Genomic DNA, 20,328 nt, shown 5'->3' on the forward strand with positions numbered 1-20,328 from the left:
AATATTAAAATATTTTTTTAACACCAAAGGTTTCATGTCTGTTATAGGTTTCCTACCTAAAGTAAAAACTAAATTGATAAAATCACAATTACGTTTTCAATCAACCACCAATTTCGTGGATAAAAAAGCCGATCTTGTGCACGCTTTGTTTCGCCCTCAAGGCCACTTTCAGCCCCCATTTTGTGCGCAACGGAATTAATTTTTATTAGAGATCGTTCTTTCGAGATCCTTGTACAGTATTCTATTATATTAAAGCAGAAATGATTAGGGCAGAATAGGCCTAACTACGTAGCAATTGTAATAATGAAACAAAATTAGTTTTATAAGATATGGCGGTTAGAGTTACCAAGTAAATTATAATCAACATTCTATTTCTCGAAATTCTTTTTATGACCAAAATATCTTCTCTTTAAAAGGGCAGAAGGAGAAAAAAAACATTATAAAAAATAAATTCATTATTAATAGTTAGTAGCATATAGAAAAGCTAGTCCCTACGATAATGACTGCATTAGGAAAAAACTGTGCAAAAAAAGTTAAAATACATACATCTATATCATAGATACAGTTCTTTTGTACCAGAGGTGTAAATAACATTATTACAGGTAATGTCCGTCTCATCTCGTCACCTGGTTTACATTATAAAAATATGATTATGGTTATCAAATGAGAAAATAATCTTATAACGTTTTTTGTTTTAGCCATAAGGTATTATTTTAAGTATATATCTACAGTGTATTTGGAAATTTCTGATATAGTAAAGCGAAACGTTTTTATTAAAATGAATTACATTTTGTGTCAATTTTTAATCGAAATAATAAACGGTAGACAGAGAGAGTCCAGTGTTAAGAAAGGTACTCTTGTTCCAAATTTTCCACCGAAATTTCGAAGTATTGCGTGTTGAGTGGCGGAATTCAACGCCGCTCTTTTCTTACCAGAGCGAGGAGTGAAAATATTAAATAATAATTAATTTCCCCCAGTGGGAATCGAATGAACTACCTTTATAAACTTTTAAAATGATTCCAAATACTTCACAAAAGAAAACGCACACAAAATTTAACTCCAAATAAATTTAATAAACAAAAAAAAACAACCACCAAAAACAAAATTGAATCACCAAAAAAAACCGGTAAAAACTTCCATATATCAAATCAACCCTGAACCTCCGGCAGTTCGTCCTTCATGCTGGCCAGGACCAGGTTCTTGTCCGTCCCGTGCGGACGCTTGGGCTCCAGCGCCGTCCTTATCTCCAGCGCCCGGGTGTCCGTCTCCAGGGACTGTTCCTTGTCGTTAAGATCTATTGCTATCTTGATGGAAGCCGCCTCTAATGCGTTGTATGTCGCTCTGAATAGGAAAATAATGTGATATGAAAATAATTGATTTACGAAAGTAAATTTAATATAATGTATTATTATTGGAAAGTCATTAGCAGGCCAGGCGCATAGGCGTAAGCGTGTGACTGTAAACGCGACAGGTTTTGGGTTCGATTTCCACTCGAGGAAATTCAATTTATTTAATATTTTCAATTTATTTAATATTTTCATTTCTTCGCTCTGGTATCGACGCAAAGCAAGTCGTCGAATTCTGCCTGCTGAATTCTGTAATGCCTCCAGGATGCGGGGGAAATTGGTGAGCGGAGTGTCCTAACACTAGGTTCCCTCTGCACACACAATGCAGTGTGCATTAGGTATACCGGTGAAGCTAAGAAAAGAGAGAATTTTTATTTAAAAATAGATTTTTTGACATGCACTAAATATTAACTAATTAAATTTTGCCTTCCATTTCGAAAAATCATGGAAACTAGCCACTTGGAGTATTTTCTCAATTTATTCTCTAACATGTAAATACTGCTCTATCTTGTAGTTTGGGAGTGGTTTTATCCTCATTACGTCTTGTGGTTTTAAAGCATGAATATTTAATAAGACGAATCTAAATTAAGGATCTACATACATATGTAATGTACGCGCGCATGTCCGCTTTGACTGTTATTAGGCAAGTACGTACATAAATAATGAAAAAGCTGGAGGATAGTTTTAATATAGTGACAAACTACTACCATATATGAGGCCAGTTGTGGCGCAGGTGTACAAGCAAGGGACTGTAAACGCGACAGGTTATGGATTCTATTGCCACTTTAGGTAATTAAGAAAATGAAATATCTTACTTTTTTTCTTCACTCTAGAAACGATTGATTTCTGCCACTCAAACATTATTGCTCAAGAATTCGGCAAAAATTTGGAAACGGTAGTCTTTATGTGGAACACAGTGTCTTAACTCTACCTAGATCCTACTCTGCTATGTGCGGGATACAGCGTGAAGAGAACCTACGTCAACCTACTAGCGTTCTCTCAATAAGAAAAAACAAACTTTATTAGCATTACGACACTTTGTTAGATATAGCTTTCCACTCGATTTTGGAGATAAAAGTAGTAGAAAATAGAAGAAAAGTACATAAAACTATATCTATTTTGTATTAAAATTGTAAAATAATATATCTCAAAGCACATTTTAAAATAAAAAATGTTGTGATAGGATCAAGATCCTCTATCCTCTTTGGGCTCCCTTCCATTAGGCACTGAAAACGTGTAATGGTTGCCGGGATAAGGCAATTTATGGAAAATATAATAACGGCATGCAATGTTATAAGAATAAACCATTTTGTGAAGGCTGTTCTTGATGAAATATGTTTAGTTTTAGCTATTTACACTTAAATTAAACGAAAAAAAACTAGTGCGATCTATGTTAACAAAATGTCTCTAACATAGACTGAAAATAAAGACGGGACCTCCATCTTATCTTAAATTAAATATTCTCACCTCATAACATGAGTAAGAAGCATAATACTCTTATAAATAAAAATAATACAAATCGTAAATATAAGTTTTGTCATGGATTTTTTGTTATAACCGACGCCTTTCTGGGGACGTGTACACAAGCGTGTAAACGCGACCGAAAGCGAAGCGTGGAATCGAACCCTTGTAGGTTCCATACTAGGGAAAATTAATGTCAAATATTTTTATTAGCTCCGCCAGTCAACACGCAATGCTTCGAAAATTCGGCACAAAGTGAGAAATGAAAAGGTCTTAAATGGAGCAGAGTGTTTTAACACTGGTAACCCAGGTACCCTCAGCCTACCATAACAAGTGCGGAATACTCGTATATAAAATAAATAAATTAAATTTAAATAAACAACAACAACAAAAATTAATTTATTACCTTGTTAAAATATCAATTAATTTAACTTGTATAACAAAATACATTTATTTAACTGAAATTTCAATAAACCGTGTCGCGCGAACTCAATGGAACACTAATATGATTGAAACAGCTAATTACCAAATGGAATCAACTTGTATCGAAATAAAATAGCGCAATGTAATCCGAGGATTTTGTATTAAAATTTTATAGTAAAATTATATAACTAATAGTATGTTTTATAAACTTTTTTGGTATTTATAATTTTTATTAAAAAAAGAAAGTTGTATAAATGTGAGGGTACTCCTCACAATTTTTGGATTAGTTCCATTAGTTTATTTCTAGCTTCACACTGTAATTAGTATTAAGACATTTCCTTTTCCGATTTTCCGCCAAACTCTGGAGGAATTGCGTGTTCAGTGGAACTGAAGAAATGAAAACATCAAATATTTAATTTCCTCGAGTAGGAATCGAACCCGTTGTGGGTTCCGTTCTTTCGCATTTACAGTCGCACGCTTGTAGTCTTGCCTCATAAATGACTTCATTTTTTTTAATGAGAAAAATAAAAAATGTAATATTTTTCAAATTATTTCAGTAAATTAAGTAACACAAGTAAATTAAACAAATTTTTTAAATAATTTAAGTATCAACAAAATAAATGTAAAAATAGTAATATTGATGACACGTCTATACTCTAAACACAATGTCACGCACCGTATTAACGTCACCGCTCACATCACGCTACGTATTAAAGAGCTAAGCTCGCGTATATTTTAGTATGAAATGGATTATATGACTACTATATTATAATATACTTATATATAGATATGTACACACAAAGGTAATATTTTAAGGGCCATGCCATCGAGTGATTGTAACGCGACGGTTGTGAATTTGAACCCCACTCTACGTAATGAATCATTATTTATCAATATTTTAATTTCTTCACTGTAGAAGCAAGGGAAAAGAGTGGAAAACTGTGGAAGAAAATTGTGGAAGGAGGCGGCGTTTCACTACGTATCTATGAAAATACATCTACTGCTATATCTATATTATTATAGCTTAGATCTATGTTATGCATAATAAATAAAATATAATAAAACAATAAACAGGAAAAAAAATATTGTTATAATAAATACCTAAATATTATATCATTTTATGAAGCGGGCAATGTGCTCGTACAAGCTAGGCTGGTTAAATAACAGACAAATATTTACTTTATAAACTATAACATATCCTTTGAACTGATGTTAATAATCCCACTAAAGCCTCGTCAGTAACTACACTTGGTTCCTAGTAGATGAAATCTAACATGTTTTATACAGGTATTTGTATGTATGTAGGGACTTGTTCAAAGACTTAAATTATACATCTATTTTATGTTCACGCTCACATTTAGCGACGGAACCTAGTGTCAAGACACTACCACTTTCCGTCAAATTTTTAAGGCTTTAACGTGTAAAATGGCGATATTCAATGCCTCGCTTCGCCTCGACACCGGAGCGAATATATGAAATGATTAAATATTTCATTTACTCGTATGGGAATCGAATTCACAACCCATCGCGTTAACAGTCACCCTCTATGCCAGCCCAAAAAATATTATCATAGGTTGAAAATTTCAGTGTTAGAATATCTATATAGACATACATAGGCTATATACAACACATATACTTATAGCAAACAAAAATGGCATTTAAAGAGCAAAAATCAGCTCTCATACTGATAGCGTAGGCGAAATCGCTTATAATATCTTTGTGATTTTTATATACCTACCATTCTACATACGTATAAAAAAATCCACTGTTTTAGTAATAGATATATTTCCATTTTCATTTCCATATACCTATACTAGCGGACTAAATAACGCAAGCACTAATAGCATTTACTAAAGATTGAGGGTATTTAGCTAATTGCTACAAGACAACAAGAACTAACTTCGCGCAAATAAAATTCGACTACAGTGGCAACATCGCCTTTGGCTCGAAGATCTGGAAGACTTCCAAGAGAGACAGCTAACGTTTCATTAGGAACGAGTGTAAAGATCCAGAATCAATGTTACTTACTTACAACATTAGTTTGTGAGCTTTTTTTTTTTGGTAATTGTATCGTCTGGTCGCGTTTCTGAAATAAACTAAATGTGTAATAAAATGATAAATATATATGTATAAGATTTATTAATGTGTTAAGCTAATTGTATTCATAATATTACTTTAGCGTAATTTTTCGAAGAGAAAATTCGTCTGAGATTTTTTTTTTCATTTTATTCTTTGAAAAAGATATTTATTGAAATTCTTAGGTATTTTTTTTATGTGTGGATGCATGAACTTAAATAATTTTTATTTAAAAGACCAAATTACCATTATTATATATCATTATAATAGATTTCAGTATGTAATTTAGATTAAATATTAATAAAAAAAAAACCTGTGTTTTGTAGTTGGCATTTTATAGGAATAAATCCTGTTGGGAATGATGTATGGACGACATTCAAATTGAAATCAAAAACATATGGCGTGCGTTATTTTTGCGGTTCGCTCTATTTATGGTTGTCTTTACAATGGGTCGCTTGTAATATATCTAATGATTAAAAGAAACAAGACAATTTTAAATGTTCAGTGTTAAAGTTTCATATGATATTATTATAAAAATAGAGATATTATTATAATAATAATATTATATCTTGTAAGATGCATTCTTTAAAACAAGTTTTTTTTTAGATTAGTAAGAGAATAAGAGATTAATTTAAAAAAATGTGTTAAATATTATATTTTTTTAAAATAGATAACCTATGCAGTTACTAAGTAACTGATATAAAACGTACCTACTATTCTATCGGATTTAGAAAATTTAAATTTAATAGGATCGCCTATTAAAAAAGGATTTCTTACTCCAAATTTCTGTAGGAATAAGAAAAATGCGAATTTCCGTGTTTTTTAGTTCACGCAAAGTTGCCAACAATGACTAGTATACAAATATAACATTAAACATAAAATTAGGTTACGAATCAAAACTAATATTATAAATAAGAAAATACAAAATAAATTACAGCCCCCATTAATTTACTAAAAGCATTTCACGCAATATTTCGCCTAAATAATTTAGGGATTTCATTTAGTTAATAGAGCTTTTCTTTTTTACTGGCAAACTTTGGGAGTTTTCTTTTCTTTCAACTACATTTGGAACGAAAGAACTAAAAGCTAGCACTAACTACTGGCGAGGTCCACGCTTTAACAGTTTGTGGACAGTTTTAGACCGACGATTGTGTTTCTTCTTTTGTTTGTATTGTAAGTTATGCTATGTTGTTAATTCTGTATAGAGTTTTAGGATTTTTCTTAGCGTTAGTGCTTTTTATTGCTAAGCTTGTACTTACCTACCTATATATTATTAACATATCTATATTTTTTAGCTGTATCCTGCACATAGCAGGGTAGGCAGAGGGAACCTGGGATCCTAGTGTTATGTATCCGTTTAGTATCTGTTTCCCACTTTCCGCTAAATTCTGGAGGCTATACATCTTGAGTAGTGGAACTCAACGCCGCACATTACCTCGACATTATAGCGAAGAAATGAAAATTTAAATTTAAACAAATATTTCATTTTCTCGAGTGGGGTTCGAACCCACAACTAGTCGCGTTTACAGTCACTGGCTTGTCCCTCTCCGCCAAGACAAGCCTTATTAAAATATGTTATTAGTATAATTTAAAAAAAAATAAGAAAAATATACATTTAAAAAGGTTCAAGACTTGAACGCAGCTAGACTAGAAATCGTGGTTCTTAAAACCCATCTAAGCTCTCTAGCCAATTAAGCCATACGTTCTTATAAAGTTACGTTGAAATTTTTACACGCTCTTTTGCTGTTTCTTTTCATTAGTTTGTACGTTTGATAATATTTTCCTTTCCTTAGTGTCTAATAATTATTTAATAAATGTTACGAGATTTTTTGTAGAGATATCACTTATTTTTTAAAAATACATATTTTTAATATAAATACTTTTTACGATATGACATATGAAAGTTTTTATTTTAATAAATAAATATAGTCAGGTGTCTACTAAACCCGCCCTCAATCTAAAATACAAATTATTTTCTTCTTATTACTCAGTTCCTACGCACCACCTGTACCTACACATATATCGAGGTAGTACGTGATGAATGGCCGTAGGAGAAAATTGAAAACAATTAATTTCAAAAATAACAATCGAACCCAAAACCGTTGCGTTTACATTATAGGCGCTAAGCCGCTGGCACATGACATCCGAAAATAATTTCAACATTTCTTGAGAGTAAATTCTAACTAAAAATATCTCATATACCTATACATATTTTCATTAATGTGACGATATCAAAGATGTTCGCTCTATTTATACTATTTGTCACGGGCCCTGTGGCGCAACGGATAACGCGTCTGACTACGGATCAGAAGATTCCAGGTTCGAATCCTGGCAGGGTCGGAATATTTTGTTTTATCGCTTTGAAATTATTTGCTTTTGAGTATAAATGTATAAAATAATATTTTACTACTTTTTGATTAAATAATTTTTCTTTTTAAATAGATGTATAGCATACCTAAAGCTTTTTTCCTCATAGTAGGGTAGGTAGGGAACGTAGTGTTGAGACACTATTCCTCATTTTGCGTCGATTTTTTTTCGATATTTCTTTATATCATGAGATATAATATAACAAGTTTGGATCTTGTCAGATATTTCTAAATAACCTTAATCTAGGCCTTTAGGTCTCATTATTTGACAGCCTGAATCAACAAATACAACTCGGCCCATATTGTACCTTTATGTACAATATAAAAGCTTGGTTCTTATTATGTCAAAAACAATATTCTACGCTTCTATATACATCAAATTAATTAATATATATTACGATTTACTTTTTGCACATGTACTTGGACTGTTAGAGATAGTTCTGTCATATAATAAGTACCAAAATAAATAGATTTTCAAATAAAGGAATAGTCATCTACTTGGTAGAGATTACATTATTCTGTAAAACGTTTCTCTTTTTATCCTCATAAAAACAATAAATATCTAAGAATATGAGATTTTAAAAAAGCTTTTAACACGTAAATATCACAGCAAGTAATTTACTTTGACTTTAAATCCACGAGATCATTCTATTACCAGTATATAAAGTTTTAGTCAGTATTAGAGTTAGTTGTAATTAAATCTAGACTCGAGTAATAAATCTTCTAGCACTTCAACAACTATTCACATTCATTTGTCGAGAGACTTTCTAAGAGAAACCACGAATATCTTTCAAGATCTTAAGAAGTATCTTACTTACATTAGATATGGTATATTTAGACCAGATGTGGTATAAAATGTTTGATTTTTTTTTAGTTTCATGTATCCCGCAAAGTAGGGTAGAGGCAACCTGGGAAGCTAATGTTAAACATTCCGCCTCTACTATAACTATTATATATATTAATAAACTTCCGTTTCCCACTTTCCGTCGAATACTGCAGGCATTGCGTGTTGAGTGGCAGAAGAGTCCTTGAGTGGAATTCGAACCAAACTCTTTTGAACTAAAAATATGTAATAGGAAATTTGGTCGAAAAGTGGAGAACGGTGCATCTTGATACTAGTTCGTCAGTACACTAGTAGTTAAAAAAATCGAGAATATTTAAACAAAACTTTAAAATTAAAATATAAACTTACTTGGCACAATCTTGCTTCTCCTGCAACTGACGTATAGTTTCCCTCAAATTTCTAACTTCCTCCTTCAGGCCGACATCGGCCTCATCGGACGCGAGTTCAACTCCCGGCCTGTAGCCGCGCGTTTCTAATCTCGTTTCAGCCACTTTCAAAGCGTTTATTTTATCTGAAAATTGTTCACCGATCGTTTGTAGCTCGGCGGCTAACCTCTCCATGTTTTCTTCCATCTGTGAATTGTTTTTTTTTTTTGATAAATACTTTAAAAATATAAAAGTTATTTTTAGCTGGATTTATTATTAATAAACGAATATACAATGAATGAAATATACAATGAATTACCTTCAATTTCTGCCACTGCAGTTCATTCCGCGCTCTCTGCGTATCGTAAATGCGCCTTCTCATCATATAGTTGGTGACGTCAGTCTGTGCGCGTAGAGCGTTCCTGGCTTTGCCTCTAGCTACGAATAGGGATTCCCTCAAACGTAAGGTATCTTGAAGTTCGTCCGTTGCCATTTTTTTCGTTGCTTCGCATTTGTCCAGCCATTGCTCGTATGTTATCATTCTACGAAATTGTTAAGTATTAGCAATATGTATTTTATTCCTGTTTCTTCGTAATTATTGAAGTGAAAAACCAAAAAAATAAAAAAAAAATTATATTATTAAAGCATACCCTCATAGCACAGGGGCACTAACCTGCGACTGTAAACGCGACGGCTGTGGGTTCGATTCCACTTTGGGAATGAAATATTTAATATTTTAATTTTTTCGCTCTGGTGTCAAAGTTGAAACATTGCATGTTGAGTGGTGGGATTTAACAGAACAAAGCTATAAAACTACCAAACTTATTATACAAAAGGTTCACAAAAGTAATTTTAAAAAAATACTTAGCTTATCATCGACTCCAAAATAAATACAACAAATAATAAATAGATATATAAGCATGAAGCTTGAAAATTTAATGATTATCTTTTTCTTTGAAGCAATTTAACAAAAAATATTTATCTATTTATTATATTATACTGTATAAGAATATTTTTCATTTAAAATGGAAACTATTAAAAAAATATATACTTCGCGACCCTGCCAGGATTCGAACCTGGAATCTTCTGATCCGTAGTCAGACGCGTTATCCGTTGCGCCACAGGGCCAGGTGAAGAAGTTTTTAAATAAACAGTACACAAATATACTAAACATTTTTTTTACTTAGTATATTTCTTTTCTTGTTTACTTCATTTTAACGAGATAACCTAAATACCCTGGTACTTTTCGACAAATAACGCCTATTATATAAAACATTAAAAAAACATATTATAATTAATTGTATTTTTTCGATATGTATATAGATATTGTGATTAATAATTTTAAATATTATTTTTTTATTTTACAAAGTGACATTATTTCACTATCCAATATTTCTAATGAGAGTAATATTAAGAAGCAATTTAGAAGCCGAAAGTAAAAAAAACAGACTATATTTTTCTTACATGAACAATGATAATATCTGTTGCCAATATCATTCATCATCAAACGAGCAAATATGGCGTCTCTATTAGTCTCTAACAATTGTATTTTTTTATTTCTAGGTCACTTTTTGCTGATTGTAGATTTTAATCTTTAAAACTAAGCAGATTTTAATTCGGTTTTCATATCTATATATATAAAAGGACTTGTCCTCATTGACTGAGGTAAGACGCACGCACAGCCGTAACCGCTGTGCGCAGAAACGTGAAATTTGGACAGATGTTTACTTTCATAATCTGGACATCCACTAAATTGAACAATTGAAAAATTTTAACCCTAAAGGGGTGAAATAAGGGTTGAAAGTTTGTATGGAAAAAAAAATAATCTGCACTGATTTTTTTAAAATTTGAAATTTACATTTTTAAAAGTATTTAATCGAACACGTGTTTCATCGTTTTTTAGAATTCTTCCCCTAAGGGTGCAGATAAGGGGTTGAAAGTTTGTATGGAAAAATCTATAAATGGCCACCGATTTTTATAAAATTTGAAATTGAGACTCTTAAAAATATTTCTAGTTTATTATTTTTTTAGTTTATTAGAATTCACCCCTAAGGGTCCAAATAAGCAGGCGAAGCTGCGCGCGCCCACTAGTATATTATATTAAAGTAAAGTCGAGAATATCATAGATTGAATATGATGACACTATATGATTTTGTAAAAGTATATTTTTGCGCCTACCCGCCAAAACGCAAAATTATAAAAAAGCTATTCTTGTATTGTTATCTTGTAGAAGTAGACAAAACCCGGAGCGCAATGTTAGTACTATTATAAGAAATTAAATATTTTACTTCGATGCAACTTGGCGCAATGGAACAGCGTCGGAATTTAAACGCAATGGTAGTAGGTTCGACCTCCTACTTCTAGAAACGACTATATTTCAATCATTTTCATTTCTCCTCACACCTAATACCTCAAGAACTTGCCACACCTTCCGTTACTATAGGAAAAAAGCATGAAAGTCTAAAATTTATATAATTTTCCATTAAAACATTTACCTATTAGGAGTCTTCAAAGAATCCGTCTTATAAGTGATATTAGCGCAATCCTTATCCAAGTTCAGCATGTCCTTATCTATTTGCAGTGTCTCGTTCTTGTCGTTCAAGTCAAGTTGCAATTTGAACTTCACCACCTCCAACTTGTTGATCTTCTCCCACGCGGACTGACATCGATCTATTAATAACTTCTTATTGCTTTCCGTTACGCAGAGTTCCTGAAGTTAATTGTGTATTTGAATTTATTGTATGTATTTAATCTATATATATATATAATCGAAAGGTCACTCACTCATCACGAAATCTCAGAAACTACAAGTGCTAGGAATCTCAAATTTTGCATAGGAGTTACTTATAGGACGTAGGTGCTCGCTAAGACGGGAATTTGCAATATTCGATTTCTAAGGGGTTGTTTTTGGGGTCGAAAGTTTGTATGAAACTTCGTTACTACAAATGCTAGGAGTCTCAAATTTTGCATAGACGTCACTAGGACGTAGTCATGGAGACAGAAATTAATAATAACATAGCTCACGCGGGTGTAACCGCGAGCGGGCCGCTAGTTTAAAATAAAAATAAAAATAATTTGTGATCAGTTTTATTTCGTTATTCCAAACTAAATATTTTTTAGTAAAACAAATAAAAAAAACCTTTTCCAACTAACTTTTTTCAACTCGGTATCAGCCAAATCGTACGTCAGCTCGGAACTGCGTCTACCGTCCCTGTTGGACAGGCATTCCGAGCAAACCAATAAAGGCATATTGAGTTGTTCCAATTCCCTCTCGGTGGATGCCTTCTCCTCTTTTAAACCGTTCATCTCACGATCTAGGCGATCTAATAGCTCCTGGAGTGTGGACTTCCATTGTTCTATTTCGTATACTCTAGAAGAAATCGTGTGAATTTAAAATTATACTCGTTAAAATTGTATTAAAGTTTCTTTTGTATGCTGAATTAATTTAATTATAACATGGACTAGCATACATAATAAGTATATAATTTTAATTTACAAAAGTTACTTATTTACGTTCCTAATTTTAATGTAGTTAGTTTTAGGTATTTTTATCTTGTTTTCATGAACCTAATTCCTCTATAGATTTTACCAAAATTGCAAATTTAGTCTAATACCTAAGTTATCTTTCTATTTGTTTTAGCATTTTTAACATGAGAACGTTCAAATAATAATTCTAGTTTTTTTCGCTTCGCACTGAATTCTGCACATATCAGGGTAGGCAGAGGAAACCTGGGAACCTAGCATTAAAACAATCTGTTCCATATTAACACTCCGCCTACCCTGCTACATACGGTATACAACTTGAAGCTGAAAAAAAAGGAAAAAGAAGATAAAAAAGATTATATACACCTATATAGGCTAAGATAAGTATCTATCCAAAATTATTATAATACTAGCATAACACTACAATCAGTAACCACATAATCATCACTAATCTCCATTGTTCAATTACACTTAACACGTATTAAACAATTATAACTAACGTGACCAGACGTCCCGTGTTGAACGGGACTGTCCCGTTTTTCGCTTCTGTGTCCCGTACGTCCCGGTGGCCGGCAACATGCCACCGGGACGTACAAATATTCGGTATTAAATTGGTCGGTCGAAACAAATTTCTCCGGGATTATAGCAGTATGCTAATTTGAAAATTATTTTTTTTTTATTTAAGTGTCAAATATAACTAAATAAAAAGAAAAAATCATCAGACGTCGAGAAAATTAAAGTAATACAAAATACGAAAATACCTTTAAAAACACGAAAGCCACTCTACAAAGTCCCGTTTTGAGCTGACCGAAAAATGGTCACATTACTTATAACTGGCGGTAGCTATTACTATAATATTAGCCGCCTCGTTTATTACTCTGACATCGTTTACCTGGCTCTCAAACGGTTATTGTTATGGTAACTGTCCCATTGGGTCTTGATCCTGGTCTCGTTTCGTAACTGGTGGGCACCGTGGCGGAGGTCGAAGGCGTCTGCTCTTCTGGTGTCTGCTGTGACCTGGTGGAATATTGGAGTTAGATTAGTTTTTATTATTGCGATCCCAACTCGGGTGAATGAACTATTATTTATTAATATTTTCATTTCTTCGCTCTGGTTAGGCAAATCCGCGGCGTTAAGTTCCGCCACTTGCACAAATTCGCTGGAAAGAGGGAGTGTCTTAACATTAAGTTTCGATTAGAACCAGTGCCAAAGATGCCAAATATTCATAACAGTTACAAAACGTGCATGACGCGTGCAAATAAATATATTAATATAAATTTTAACAAAAATTCAGTAGCATAATAACATTTCTTAGTACAAAATATATCTAATATTAATTCGCACATAATAAATAAAAAGTTATTTAAGCAATATAAAAGTAATTTAACTGGAATTTCACAATATAAACGCTATTGATATTCTTTACTGCGTGAAAATTAAGCTGGTCGGTCCCTTATAATAACCCCCCATGTTCTCATGCTTCTGCTTAGAACCCAATTAAGAATTACGACAGGTAAAAGTTCCGTAATTTATTACGGAACTGGTCAATTTTAAATTATTAAATGTAATATTGTAAATTGGGAACACCTCAAATATAACAACTTTGGTAATATGTACAAAGCTGTGAAAAGCGAAGAATGATAAATATAAGGAAGATTTTCATTTAATTGGTTTCATGTTATATTTACTTTAAAGTTAATATAATCCAGATTATTACATAATTGAACGACCACTTTTGTAGTATTCTTGGAATTTGTTTAATTTTGTATGACTATTTTCGATTTACATATTTATTTTTTTATCTTAAGGTATTCTTATGTATTTAACAGATATTTTTAACTAAGCCAGATGTGATGCAGGGGCACAAAATTTGACTGTAACCGCGTGTCGTTGGGGGTTCGATTTCCACTCGAGGAAATTAAATATTCAATATTTCCAATTATTTAAAAAAACATAAAAAAAGATATTCTTTCCAAAGTTCGAGGTATTCTAAACACGATTATTTTTCAAGTATATTTACCATAATCGTGCCAGCTAGCTTTGCAAAATTGTGCACTAACTTAATCTTATGTTAAAGCAAAATTATACATAATCTTAACAGAATAACATATAGGTTACTGGAAAATTTCATCTAAATCTGTTCAGTGATTTTTGCGTGAAGGTGGAACAAACATGCATCCTCACATATTTGTATATTAGTAGGACATATCTATAAGATACAAAGAGTTATATAGCTATAAGACCCAAAATACTTACATAAACAGAACTAACCAATAATCGAAGAACATTCGCATTCCAATACGACCTCAGATAACAAAGCTAGTATCCTTTTATCTCTCAAAACGTATTTAGTCGTTTTCGAGTTCCGTACGCAGAATTAGTGCTATATTTAGAAATATCCTTTGAACGAATGAATCTCTCTCTCTGTTTATCCACTTACCTGTAAGCCGTACAGCCGGCCGTCCCAGTCGGGCAGGCTCAAGTGAGGTAATGGCTTCTCAAATGTTACCACTGATTGCATGTTTAGATTTGGTATTTACTTCTATATTATAAAACAGTATAATATAATATATTAAATATAATAGATAACTATTTTTAGTATAAAAATGTGTAATTTGTTGTTGTCAAAACATTTGCGTGAGTGACAGCTTGTCAGTAAACGATAGCGTGAGTTCTTTATTTGAATATTTATGCCAGTATTATAATTTTATCTGTGATTTTCATTAGAGGTAATTTTTAATATTACTGTTTTTTTTTTCTAATATTACTGAAAAATTTTATGTTTTACAAGAAGTATATGAAGCGCAGCTTTAAATTCCTCCACTCAACACGCAATGCCTCCAGAATTCGGCAGAATGTAGGGAACAGAATGTCTTAACACTAGGTTTTCTCTGCCTACCCTGCTGAAGAAATCTTGACTTCAAGTTCTCACTACCTCCTTGTTATGCTAATCAAAGCGTGAAGATGGAAAAAAAGTACATCCTAATTTCGCCATGGCATTTCACTAGATTAAAAAAAACCACAAGCCGAATATAATTCGTCTAAGCCGTTTAAAATAAAAAAGTTAATTTGGTAAAATCATGAAGTATAAACGCAATATAAGAAGAAAACATTATTCATTGGAGTACTAAAGAAAATCTACCCTCACTGGCTCCACTTAGCGTAACTACTGTTTTCCTCAGTTTCCTTTCCGTTTTCATTGTCCGCGCCTCGTACACTTGTACTGTGGCTAATTAATGACTTGAAAAATCTTAAAAATAACTGTTTTTTAACTAGGAACTGCTATTTTTATTATATTTTCTAATTATATCTTAAAAGCTTTTAAAGTATGGATATTTTAGAGTGTTATTGGGTGCAATAATAACATCGAATTATTCGCACTGAGGAAGAGTTGGAATATGTAATGTTTTTCATAGATCACAATTGAGGAATTTCCAAGTTCGACTTCCTATTGGGAAATATATTCTTTCTAATTTTTCCAGTTGTGGGAAGAGAAAGCATATTTTAGAGGTAATTCACCCAACATGGTAAAATTGGTAAAAATTGAGTGGCAGAAGGAAAGCAACCATAGCAACCGTTCTCCTCTCCCAACCTATTTTAGAAAAGATTTTAGTGGCACAGATTCAACTGATGAGTTCTAAATGAGTATAATTTATAGTAATCATATTATGTTTAATAAGCAATTTTAAAGGAAAATAACTCGCCTGTCAATTTATTTTCTAACTTATATTTTAGTGCGCAAATGCTATTTCTACTTTTATAGCTGCAAGAATTATGTTGTCAATATGCTCAAATTAATGTTTTCAACTACAATATTCTACCGCACACGCTAAGCTTTAAAGCTCTCTAAATAATAATATTCGTATATATTTAACCTAAATCGGGAACAGTTTCCAGAACAACGCTTTGATGACCACATCGCTATGGTATGGTGCGATATTGTTTATTTTAATTTCTCTAATCTTATTGCAGCTAATGTTTGCTGTTTAACTGATTTATTCTGATTATCAACGTCAGTAGACAGTAGATGCTTACATGCTTAATAAATAATAATAAAAAGCCTCAAGTGCTGCATAAAGAAATGATAACTGGGAAATATATATATTTTTTTATTATATATCTTGTACAGATTTGGGGTTTCCCATTGTGCATCATAATCATACCAACATTAGTAGTTCTACATGACTTTCACTTTTTAATAACACCATTAGAAAAGTATATTACTTATACATGAAAAATCAGCTTCACGCTGTATCCCGCACATAGCAGGGTAGGCAGAGGGAACCTAGTGTTAAGACACTGCGTTACTTATTTTCTGCCTAATTCTGGAGGCACCACGTGTTGAGTGCCAGAAGCGAAGAAATGGAAATATAAATTTAAACAAATATTGGATCTCCTCGAGCAGGGGTCGAGCCCACAACCAGCCGTATTACAGTTACAAATAAGTCACAATATTGTTTACAAATTACATATATATTTCTTTAAATTTATACCTATAGCTTCGGTCGAAGCTCTTAAATGGAAACAATAAATGCTTGTGGATGACACAGAACATATTCTAGGTGCCCAAGATAACTGGAGGTAACTTGATTGTAGTCACAGTGGTTAACATCGAAACAATTAACGTGAACCATCCTCGAATTTGGACCAGTAGTTTCTGAGTATTACAGTCTCAACCAAACAAAATGGTCAGTTTCATAATATATAGAAGAGTATACTAGTATAAATATAGTAAGTATATATATGGTTATGAATATAATTGCAAATACATGTCTAAAAATCAATTTTAGCATTAAAATAAACAAAATTCTTCACGTCGTTATTACATTTTGGTTAAATTTTTGAAATATTGTACTACAAAGATGTGTGGAAAAAAATTAAATTTTAGAAGAACTGTGTAACGACAAACTATCTGAATACATGAATACTGAAACACGAGTCTCCTATCTATAACAGTGTAATATGAATGTCAATAGGATCATTTCAACTTTTCATTGAAAACAAACTTCGCACCAAATGAATATTTACGACGTAGCGTCCAACTTTGAATAAAAATCACAATTTCCTTTCCGAAACAAAAGTTTAGGAATTCTGGATGAGCTGCGCTTAGTAAGATTTATAAGAAGAATCCTTAGATACGTCTAGACCGATAGACTTCTTGGATTTTAAAATTTATGATCGTTTTAATATCTGATTTATGCCATTCTTCTTGTAGGATTCATGTCGTATGAATATTTCAAAAGGTTCAAATATTTTTCAGTTTAAATGTTTGAATTGTAAATGTATTACTATTAATATAGTGATTTTTAGGTTTTTCTCATAAATGAGAAAAAAATCTAAGCTTGCATTAAATAAGCTTTAAAAAGTAAATAAAACATTCATTCATAAAAATTATCACTATAATTTTAAATTGTTGTGACATTTTTAAATATTAATTTTACTTACGAATTACAATAAATCGTATAAAATAGACTTTTATAATATCAAAAAAAATTTTACTATTACAAAAAAATTTTCTCTACGTCAAAAATAACCATTGCGCTGTAATTCAACATCAAATATAGACAACTAAAGATAAATAACCTTTAATACAAACTGAAAATTTTGGACCATTCGTTGCGAAATCTTCCTTCAAAGGCTTACCAGGCAATTTGGAATTACGAGGGGCAGGTGAAAGTTTTCTAATTTGCCAGTAGACCAGAACAGCCCTAAACTTATTAAGGGCAATTCGCGAAATCAGTCTACAACATAATTGTGGTATTATGTACAAAGATGGATCTAATAAAGTTACCTTTGGGATTTCGACACGGACTAATTTGTTGGCCTCTTTGAAGCTCAGGCACGCTCGTTTATATATTTTAAGGCTTCTAGTCTGGCTGGAACATAACATAACGTTTAATACAGTAATGATAATAAAGTGAGAAAGAAACGTGTTTCAGTAGAATCTTTAGTTAGCGTGGATTATTTGAAATGGTGGTATGACATTTTATTTATGTGACATTTTTAAATATTAATTTTACTTACGAATTACAATAAATCGTATAAAATAGACTTTTATAATATCAAAAAAAATTTTACTATTACAAAAAAATTTTCTCTACGTCAAAAATAACCATTGCGCTGTAATTCAACATCAAATATAGACAACTAAAGATAAATAACCTTTAATACAAAGTGAAAATTTTGGACCATTCCTTGCGAAATCTTCCTTCAAAGGCTTACCAGGCAATTTGGAATTACGAGGGGCAGGTGAAAGTTTTCTAATTTGCCAGTAGACCAGACCAGCCTAAACTTATTAAGGGCAATTCGCGAAATCAGTCTACAACATAATTGTGGTATTATGTACAAAGATAGATCTAATAAAGTTACCTTTGGGATTTCAACACGGACTAATTTGTTGGCCTCTTTGAAGCTCAGGCATATATTTTAAGGCTCGTTTATATATTTTAAGGCTTCTAGTCTGGCTGGAACATAACATTACGTTTAATAATGATAATAAAGTGGATAAGAAAAGAAACGTGTTTCAGTAGAATCTTTAGTTAGCGTGGATTATTTGAAATGGTGGTATGATATTTTATTATAATTATAAAGATTCTTTAAGAAGACCAAAACCATAGATATTTTAATATACTGTACAAATAAAAACATATTTTCACTTACTGCTTTTCGTAAAGAACAGAAAATAAATCTGAAAAATTTATTTGTAACAGCTTAGGGCTCAGTCTATTTTATTTTGTCTAAAACTAAAGGATTTACGTCGTAAAAAACAAAGTTCCCACACTTTGTTCATTGCTTTTTGAATCCAATACAAGAACTGTTTGTAGTTTCTGAGTGCATTTACAGAACTATCTACTGCAATAGTGATATGTTGTAAATTTGTACTAAAGTTTTATATTTACTCTGTTGAGTGTAAATTTGGAAGACAAAAGTTGTGTTATATGTTTATTTGTTATCTCATAGTCTCTCTGTCTCATTCATGGAAAACGAAAAATCTTATTGGAAATAGTTCTCCTACTAGTAAACTAATGGTCGTACGATTGAGTGCTAAGTTTTCTTAGGCAATCTGCACTCAATGCCTTTTTATGTTTACAAAACGGAGTGTACATCACTATTTATTAATATAATACGTAAAAAAATACGAAAATATATATTATAACCAAAATAATGAAATACTATAATAATAAAAATTTGTAGAACCATTTTAGAAAGAATAAAAATGTATAGTATATGCTTAGGTGTAAGCTAGCTATAAAACAAACTAAATCACCTGATAGATACTCGTATACTAGAGAATTCCAATCCTAGACTAAATGCAATAATGGTTTCTCCAGTATTAGTACACACTGCATTCTGGAAATTTATAGTTTAACTGATTCTAATACATTTTGGTAAAGGTACGTAGAATATTTTTAAAATAATATAAGAAATTGAGGCCAGATGGTGCACGGATATACATAAACGTGCGGACGTAAAACGCGAGGTTATAGATTCAATTTCCACTCGAAAAAATTTAATATTTAATATTTTTATTTCACGCCTGGAAGTGTCTTAACTAGGAACGGAGTGTCTTAATCAGGTTCCCAGGTTCCCAAGTGAGAGTCGGACACGCGCATAAAAACGGCAAAAAAACTCACATTCATTCTATGGGAGCCCTCTTAAATATTTATTTTATTCTGTTTTTCAGGCAACAGAAATGTGAAAACTGTTAAAAACTTTAACTGTCTTATTACGGTTCATGAGATACAGCCTGATGACAGACGGAAAGACAGACAGACAGACAGACAAACAAACAGAGGAATTCCGAATTCCTTCCGTTATACGGAATCATCTTTCTACCAAAACCACGTCAATCACATACAATGTTTCTTACACAAACATGTACACAACAAGTTAAAATACACAAAATTGTTATCAAACGAAAACAAAATAATATACCCTCACATCATTAGTCAGAATAACCCTCC

At 31.9% G+C, this 20,328-nt stretch overlaps 1 protein-coding gene and 2 non-coding genes across 3 annotated transcripts in view; 1 reads left to right on the forward strand and 2 right to left on the reverse strand.

Moving 5' to 3' along the window:
• Positions 1-1,063: 1,063 nt before the first annotated feature.
• LOC146539880 (tektin-B1) overlaps positions 1,064-20,328 on the reverse strand; it is a 187,523-nt gene continuing 168,258 nt past the window's right edge. Inside the window, exons 3-8 of the mRNA XM_085207942.1 lie at positions 13,257-13,381; positions 12,035-12,251; positions 11,377-11,591; positions 9,201-9,423; positions 8,865-9,088; positions 1,064-1,341 (exon numbers count right to left, since the gene is read on the reverse strand). Of these exons, the coding sequence (XP_085064068.1) occupies positions 1,149-1,341; positions 8,865-9,088; positions 9,201-9,423; positions 11,377-11,591; positions 12,035-12,251; positions 13,257-13,381 (1,197 nt within the window). The 3' untranslated portion in view covers positions 1,064-1,148. The remainder of the gene's footprint in view (positions 1,342-8,864; positions 9,089-9,200; positions 9,424-11,376; positions 11,592-12,034; positions 12,252-13,256; positions 13,382-20,328) is intronic.
• On the forward strand, positions 7,574-7,646 carry TRNAR-ACG (transfer RNA arginine (anticodon ACG)). Its single transcript has one exon. It is a non-coding gene; the product is annotated as a tRNA-Arg (tRNA).
• On the reverse strand, positions 9,937-10,009 carry TRNAR-ACG (transfer RNA arginine (anticodon ACG)). Its single transcript has one exon. It is a non-coding gene; the product is annotated as a tRNA-Arg (tRNA).

The sequence above is a fragment of the Heliconius melpomene genome, chromosome 3 (genome assembly GCF_056956725.1).
Source record: "Heliconius melpomene rosina isolate 202511_hmr_F chromosome 3, ASM5695672v1, whole genome shotgun sequence".
NCBI classification, from domain to species: domain Eukaryota; kingdom Metazoa; phylum Arthropoda; class Insecta; order Lepidoptera; family Nymphalidae; genus Heliconius; species Heliconius melpomene.